Source organism: Sinocyclocheilus rhinocerous, unplaced genomic scaffold (assembly GCF_001515625.1).
Source record: "Sinocyclocheilus rhinocerous isolate Xijiao unplaced genomic scaffold, SAMN03320098_v1.1 scaffold317, whole genome shotgun sequence".
Lineage (NCBI taxonomy): Eukaryota > Metazoa > Chordata > Actinopteri > Cypriniformes > Cyprinidae > Sinocyclocheilus > Sinocyclocheilus rhinocerous.
Window position 1 is genome coordinate 732541 of NW_015633534.1, and position 8470 is coordinate 741010.

The 8470-nt window shown below is 35.2% G+C and overlaps 1 protein-coding gene across 2 annotated transcripts in view; it reads left to right on the forward strand.

The window, feature by feature from the left end:
• The window catches only part of LOC107744252 (peptidyl-prolyl cis-trans isomerase CWC27 homolog), a 49969-nt gene that overhangs the window by 2981 nt on the left and 38518 nt on the right, over positions 1 to 8470 (forward strand). For both annotated transcript variants that reach the window (XM_016557789.1, XM_016557788.1), the window contains exons 5-10: positions 835 to 933; positions 1019 to 1119; positions 1901 to 1970; positions 2065 to 2144; positions 2284 to 2311; positions 2387 to 2529. In XM_016557789.1, the coding sequence (XP_016413275.1) occupies positions 835 to 933; positions 1019 to 1119; positions 1901 to 1970; positions 2065 to 2144; positions 2284 to 2311; positions 2387 to 2529 (521 nt within the window). The remainder of the gene's footprint in view (positions 1 to 834; positions 934 to 1018; positions 1120 to 1900; positions 1971 to 2064; positions 2145 to 2283; positions 2312 to 2386; positions 2530 to 8470) is intronic.

The window sequence follows — 8470 nt, forward strand, 5'->3', positions numbered from 1 at the left end:
TAATTAGGATTGGCTTTAAAAAGATTTATAATGTTGCAAAAGATTTCTACATCACATAAATGCTGTTCTTTTCAATTTTCTGTTCATTAGAGAATCCTGAACAAAAAGTATCACACTTTCCAGAAAAATATGAAGCAGCACAACTTCTATATCAGTTTTCAACATTGATAATAATCAGAAATGCTTCTTGAGCATCAATTCAGCATAATATAATGATTTCTGAAGGATCATGTGAGACTGGAGTAATGATGCTGAAAATTCAGCTTTGATCACAGGAATAAACTACATTTTAAAATAAATTTAAATAGAAAACAATTATTTTAGATTGTAATAATATTTAACAATATTACTGTATGTTTGATGAGATAAATTCAGCTTTTGGTGAGCATAAGAGACTTTTTTTCAGAAATATAAAAAAATCTTACTGGCCTTGAATTTTTAGTGTTCAGTAAAATAAATGTAATTTCTATGTGAGCTAGGTCTTTGCACACTGAGTCCGAAATTCTCATCTGATATTTTCACACGTTAAAAAATAAATACGACCTCACGTTGTGTCAATCACGTTTACAAACTGCCTCCGAAACTTTCATCCATCATACAAAAATTCGGATCAGGTTCGATTTTCTGCGTTTTCGCATCTGTAGCAAGCATTTTGATAGGAAAGGATGACAAATACGAGAAAAAAACCCGAAAAAATTTGGACTCCGTGTGCAAGGACTTTTACTCGTTTATCCAACAATGTTGATTAGCATATGTTGCTGTTTTTATTTATTATTTGTTTTATTTATTATTTTTTTTCATTTCACAGTTTGTCTGTTGTGCTTTTGGCTGCAGGTCACAGGAGATACGGTGTATAACATTCTCAGGCTAGCAGAGGTGGAGTGTGACAGAGATGAACGGCCGCTCAACCCACACAAAATTCGATCCACAGAGGTTTGTTCAGTCCCATCACGAACTGGCTTTACCGTTTTCATTTGATTGACCTTTGTTTTCATATGGAGTCGTTGGTTTTGTGCAGGTCTTACATTCTCCCTTCGATGACATCAGTCCACGTGAAATTAAAGTTAAAAAAGAGAAAAACAAAGGAGAAGGGAAGAAATCACAGTCCAAAGCAACAAAGTATGTCACACTATTTCTTTCATTTATTTAGATACCAGCATTAAAGACAGCATGATGCAAGCATTCACAATGCGTTTAACGTCTATGAAGTGATGTATTCCAGCGGTTCTTAACCTTTTTGACTCAAACTCTCCTTGTTGTCGGACGCGATATTTGAAGGCCACATAAGTTAGGATATTTTTTGATATTTCTGCTGTAATTATGACAATAACTGCTTGTTTTCAAGCTTCTTTTAAACAGAAAGTTAAGAGTTGATATATATTTAATTTAAAGTTAGTCAGTTTATTTTGATATATTAATAATAATTTATGTATTTGAATATTTTAAGTGATTTGAAGGCTTCCTGAGGCCCCCTGGTTGAAAACTGCTGATGTATTCTGAGTTGTAATATATCACTGAAAATAGTGATATTTGATTTTATCTATTAGTATTGATTGGATTGCTGAAAGTCACTTGTGACGTTATTGTGGTTATTGCAAACACCACTGTAATTCATAATACATTTTCAGTAGGGATGCACCGATACCACTTTTTCCAGTACTCGCCCGATACCGATACCAGTATCGGTATCGGTGCATCCCTAATTTTCAGAACTTGTTCTGCATTTTGGCCTGCAGACAAATAATAATCATGCATAGATTTACAGAAAATAAATTGAGTCAATCTCTATTTGTTCTGTTTTTTACCCTTTATGATTAAATTTATAAAAATGGTTTCATTTTGTATTTTGATGCTGTAATGTTTCCATAATGTAATGTTAACCAGGAGAATTTTTCTATAGGAATTTCAACTTGTTGTCGTTTGGCGAGGAGGCCGAGGAAGATGAGGAGATGGCCAGTCAAGTCAGCCAGGTAGCTTTCTGTCCAATGAGAGGATTCAATGATTATTCATTTTTGTGAAAATGAGCAGTAGGTGCTATCACCATTATTTCATTCATCCTTGCAGACCTTGAAAGGAAAAAGCAAAAGCAGTCATGACCTGCTGAAGGATGATCCCAAGTTAAGCTCTGTTCCTGTCGTTGACAGGTCGGGAAAAAACCTTAGACTTCACATAAATAATTCTGCTTTCTATTGTAATGGCTTTGTTTCATAATGCAGATGTAATCCATAATTAATGTAAAAACAGTTTATTTAAAACTCTATTTTTGTTTTTTTGTATGTAAAGGAACAAAAGTGGCGGAGATGATTTTGAGGTACGTTCTCTTTGATTTGTGTTCAAATCAAACTGTGATACTGTGATGCAAGTCTGTGTCTGTTATCCGCTCCAGGATGCAGGTGATGATTCAGAGGACGACAGCGATCGTGAATCAGAGAGGGAGCGGATCCGAGAGAACATCTCACAGAAACTAAAGAAAGACAAGACGGATGAGAAGTCGTTCAATCCAGACACGGTGAAGAAGACTTCCCGCAGGTATGCCGTCCATCTTGCTGCTGATTTCCCTTCTGAGTTTTCTGGGGGTTTTCATTTGTACATCAGGGACACCCAATCTTGCTTCTGAATTGTTCAGCTCCAACACACCTCTACCAGCTAATCAAAAGCGTTTCAGAGTGCTTCAGAGAAACTTCCATGCAAGTGTGTTGGAGCTGAACTCTGCAGGATACTGCTGTACATAATGTGATAGAGCAGTTAAAGTGGTGTCCAGCAGAAGGCACTGTTGCTCTATTAAGTTCAGACACACTGTCTCTCTAGGGATGGGGATGAGTTCCTTTGGCATTAGTGTCACGAAATGTTTTATGTGTTCTTTGTGTTCTCCTGAACTGGGCTGCAGCCTCACACCCCTGTGTTTTAAATATTTTTTTCCTATTCCAGGTTAATATGACAGCTTTATGTAAGCTAACGCATTTTGATATTTCTGCTTGTTTAATGGTTCGAACTCTTAGTGATGTTTTATGAGGTTATTGTTTCTATATGGCCAGTAAAGGAGAATCTGATGGGTTGATACAACACAGTCCTTTAAAACACTCATTTTCAATCCCTGCTCTGAAATGATCTTTTTCCGGTCAGTTGCAATCCATAATCCATAATTTTGCTTCCTCCAGTGAAAAAGTCATCTGAATCAGGAGAGAAATATGCACAGGTCAAGCACCGTTTACAAGTGAAAACAGTCCAAAACAGCTCTAAACCAATATGTAAGTGGATGGGATGGACTTTTTCACTGGAGAAGGCATTATTATGGATTTTGTCCATATGCAATGGTTTAATGTTAAAGACCTTCAGACCCATTTCTTCACGTTTATGTGTTTTTAACTTGACACATCATCTTAACTCCAAGCTTATATGAGAGGCACTGAATAAAAAAAGACATGAGCTGTGCTGTAAAAAAGTTGACCTTGAACTTCAGAAAACAATGCAACTTATTACGATCAGCTTGTTTAGTTAAAGGTCCACTGAAATGCTTAGAAACATGCAGGGTTACTATATGTGTGAAAGTCATTTTAACTGAAACAGAAAGACAGGGCGGGACATACCGAGCAGCCCCGCCCCTTTTTAAAATAGCCAATAGCGTTCGTTTATATCACAGCTTGGGCTAGAGCCGTTGAGCTCCGTAAAGCCACCACTAACAACTGACAGGTTCAGTACTTCTGTTCTTCTAACAAGTAACAAACAGTCTGTTGAATTTTAGAAATATTGTTAAGGCAATTAAAAATTGTTTAGCATTTAGCAATGCAAGGAGCACTTTTACGCTTGATTTTCCTCTTAAAACTAAAGGCGAACATATTACCCTGGTAGACAAATATATTAAATCCAACAGTTTCAGTGAGATGCACATATACCTCAACACACAAATCACAAAGGCGTTGATGATCAGCAAATGCTAATTCAGTAAAAATATGAACTCTAAACTCTCATTCTAGAATATAGATAGAATTTGCTTTAGTGTTTTAAAGAGAATTAATGGTGGCAGGTTTTAGCTGTGTAAATGGCTATTGCTAGTACTTGTAACTACAACTTTAATTTTCATGGTAAATCACAGATTAAAAACCAAGGGGAGCACGAAGTGGAAATACATAAAGCCCACAATACAGTTGAATACAGTTGAGTTTCATCTCACTGTGATCTCAGAGGGTTGTCTGCTTGACCAGACCTCTGGTTGCTGATGTTGCTAAAGACCAGTGACACCTGCAGTCAACCAGAACTGTGGCACAGTTGCTCCTCATCCTCACTGGACCCGCTTCAGTGGACACAGCCAGGTCCCTCAAGGTGAAGCACATATCTGGCTCACAAATCAAATTACTTGGAAAACGGCTCCCTCCTGCCAACCTGGCAACCCCAGCACTAGTCCTCCTGAGACACGAGACCGTATAATTTTCTGTCTTACATCAGAGAAATTAATTGTAAACATGCTTCTGGAATCATTTTTATCTGAAAGCTGGCACTGTGGCGTTTCTTCGAGAGCTGTTGTTGACTTTGCTCTGTGCCCAAAGATGCTTCATATCCTTGCATTCATTTTGTTAATTGCAAAAACAGAGACACTGCTCAGGGTTGGTTGGAAAATTTGGAAACCAGTGAGTTTGATGAATCCCTGAAAAAGAATAGCATAGTTTTATGGTACCACAAATACTGACCTAAAGATATAAGCTCTTAAAAATAGTCAAGGGTCAGTTCTTTTCAGATTTAATAAAGCAAAGGATTTTTGATGAGAAAAGTAAAAGTGACTGGTAAATGTAAATGTTTAATGTTTGCCTTTTCTAAACTGGCCACAAGCATGGTGTGGGGGGTTGCTGGGCCATTGCTTATCAAAGTCCACTTCCAGGTCCCCCGCGCTGTTCTTGTTAAAGCAATGATTCATTTTCATGTTACAGCTGATAACTGATAAATCATTTACATTAAAATTCTACACTATTTTGTCAAAATAAAATAAATGCTAAACGTGAATTTGCATGATTTGCAAAAGATTGTTTAACAGTGTTGTTGAATTGTTAGTGTTTTTAGTTAACATTAGTGAACATTAGATGACGATAAACGATCAAAATTTAAAAATAGGTATCAGCATGTACATTACTGTTTAAAAGTTTGGGATCAATAAGGTTTCTTTTTATTTATATTTTAAATGAAATTAATAATTGTATTATGTAAGGATGCATTAAATTGATCAATTTAAAGCATAGGCATTTATAATGTTACAAAAGGTTTCTGTTTCAAATGCTGTTCTTTTGAGTATGAAAATATGAAGTAGCACAACTGTTTTCAACATTGATAATAATCAGAAATATTTCTTGAACAAATCAGCATATTAGAATGATTTCTGAAGGATCATGTGACTCTGAAGACTGGAGTTATGATGCTGAAAATTCAGATTTGATCACACAAATAAAGTACATTTTAAAATATATTCCAATAGAAAACAGTTATTTTAAATTGCCATAATATTTCACAATACTTGTTCACAGTAATTTATTTGACTGTATTTTTGATTAAAAAAAGTCACCCCAAACTTTTGAACGGTAATGCACAATTGCATATTTTGTATTTCATAATGCATATCTAATGCAAAAAAATATATACAAAAATAATAATAATCTGTGATGTTAGCCACTAAGCAGTATGGTACTGATATGTTGTGAATAACTATATAAAATACGCTTAGTTAAGCTTATTAAGATTAGCAAAATAAAAGACTTTTGAAAAGGAGATAAACATCATTTGTTCCTGGTAAACTATGCGTGCCCAAATATTAACTTCAATATCAAAGTTACGTGACAGGTTATGGCAAGTTATGTGCCAAAACTGACTACTTTAGATAAAGGGTTTGTTTGAATCCCTGACTGTGACCAAAACCTCAAGTATCAATTCCACTGAAGTGCTTTATTTTTGTGGGAGATTTTAGAGTTATATGCTTTTGCGCATCAAGTCAAATTCCCTGTATAGACTCAAACCTTGTATCGTCTCATCTTTAAAACCCATTTTTCAAATCCTCTCTCACATCAGTCTCATTGTCCCAGTCGCATCTCTTTCTCTTTCATGTGATCCTTGAAATCAGCGTGTGACCTTTGAAAATGTGGGGATTAAAGGATTCATAACCTCACCACTGACTGAGGCACTAAAGGCGGAGAAAACTCTTCTCCGCAAGCCCCCTTTTCTGGAAGCACACCTGCCTTATCTCACCATCGGCCGTTATGTGTCTGGATAATTTTCCGATCATAATAAACATGCTCTTTTCTTTTCCTACATAATGAAGTAATGGCCAAACCCACCGAGTCTCACCGCTTTGATTGACAGGAAGCAAAATGCAGAAAGACTGTAGTATATTAAACACAAGCATGGTGTTTGGCTACAAGAACTGTAACCCAACACAGTGGTTTGTCTTGGCTTGCAATCAAAGAGTTGGCTGGTAGGTAGAGTGTTGGTGCAAGACAAAGAGAGCATTGTTGCAGCCCAGAGCTCTTTCCCACTCAGGCTTACAAGAGCTTATAGGTGAAGGGAGAAGCTTTGGTTGCCAGTCACCTGGAAGGAAGCACAGGCTGTAGGACGGATCTGATGTTGCTTGGAATAAGTCTACGAGGCTCGAGCTGAAATCTAGCTCCTCTGGATCCATGTCTACTGCTTAAGATAGTATTTCATTTCCTGGTTGGCTTTCTGTGCTTTACGGTTAAGTTCAGCGGGGTTTAAAACAACGCTTCCGGAATTCTTCAATCAAACATTTTTCTTTATTTGGAAATTTATATGTGATCTTTGATATTGATAACTTCTTCAGTTTTGTCCACAAAAAGATAGAAACGCTAGCATTGTCTGTATGATTGGCTTAGAGGTGGCATTAATGAATAAAACAGCATGCTGATGGGAGTCCCGACGTCACCACACAGTGCATATGGTAGCCGCCACTTACACTAAACCCGACAGGGCATAACTAAGAATACAAAGTGCTTCCATATGGCTCTTGGATATAGCCATACGCTGTTAATATTTTCATTTAAACTGAGTGATATACCATACCCACAATTCAAGAGAGAAAACTGTGAAACCCTGGGCAAAAGAATAGGCAAACAAGTACCTGACACTTTCTTAGCAACATTATCTATACGATATGTAATAAAATAATACTTGCATTTCAATAAAAACAGCATTATTATTGTTATTAATAAAATGTCAATTGCATATGTTTTAATAAATGTAACTATAAGTATGTATTTATAATAATTAAATGTTTAATAAAAACATTTATTAACGAGATTTATTAATGATTACAATTAAATATATAGGGCTGGGCAAAAAAAATTTGATTTTTCGATTAATCGTTTTTTTTAAATGACGTCGATTCGATATCGATTCTCAAAAGCCGCGAATCAATCTTTTCCAGTATTTATTTCAGCACACATTTAAAACAAGATCTGATTAACGTGAATCTTATCATTAGTCTTCTCCACTAGATGTCACCCTTATTTACCTTGCGCGATGTTACAACAGAAAGCCGGTCAAAGTCATTAATTCAGCGCTTATCATGGCCATACGCGTGATTCGCAAAGCTCAGGTGAAATGCTATAGTAATAGCCTACTATAAATCTGCGGAAGCATTTGATATCACGCATAAGGCGCCATGATTTCCTCAATTAATGAATGGATGGCGCGGCGCACTGTTTTGTTTACTACACACATACTAACGCGCGGATGATGCTCACGGTGTTTTCAGCTTCTGCCGTCTCACTATATTATGATATGAACACGAATGTCATTCCAGCTGCTCTGAGAGTCACTCAAAAAAAAAAGAATAGGTTTAAAATACAGGCATGTGGTTCTTAATTTCTTTTTATTAATTCACCATTTGTAAACTGATGTTTACTGTTCATTTTTTAGAAATATCAATAGCATTTGTATTAAAACTATATTCACTGAATGTAATCAAAAAAATCGAGAATCGAATCGGGACATCTGAATCGATACCCAGCCCTATAAATATATATTAATAAATGTATTATCTTTCTGTCTCTTTAAATTGCAATTAAATATATTTTACTGTGTAACAACAGTATGTAAAAAATTAATTATGTACAAATAATAATTATATAAATTAAAATAAATCTATAGTAAATATTATATATAGAGAGTAAATTCAAGTCTTCATAATATTCAAGTCACCTTTATTTATATAGCGCTTTATACTATACAGATTGTGCCAAAACAGCTTTCAATAATGCAAACAAAATTCAATTCTGCTGTAAAAAAAGCTCTAAAAAGGACAATAGTAAACAGAATTATTAACTTGCTGTATAATAAAATATCATTTTCATTTAAAATGCATGATTTTACATATTGTGTAATGTAAAAAAGTTACACAATGTAAAAAAAAGTATATTAATATTTTTTTATTAATGGCCCTTTATATATATATATATATATATATATATATATATAT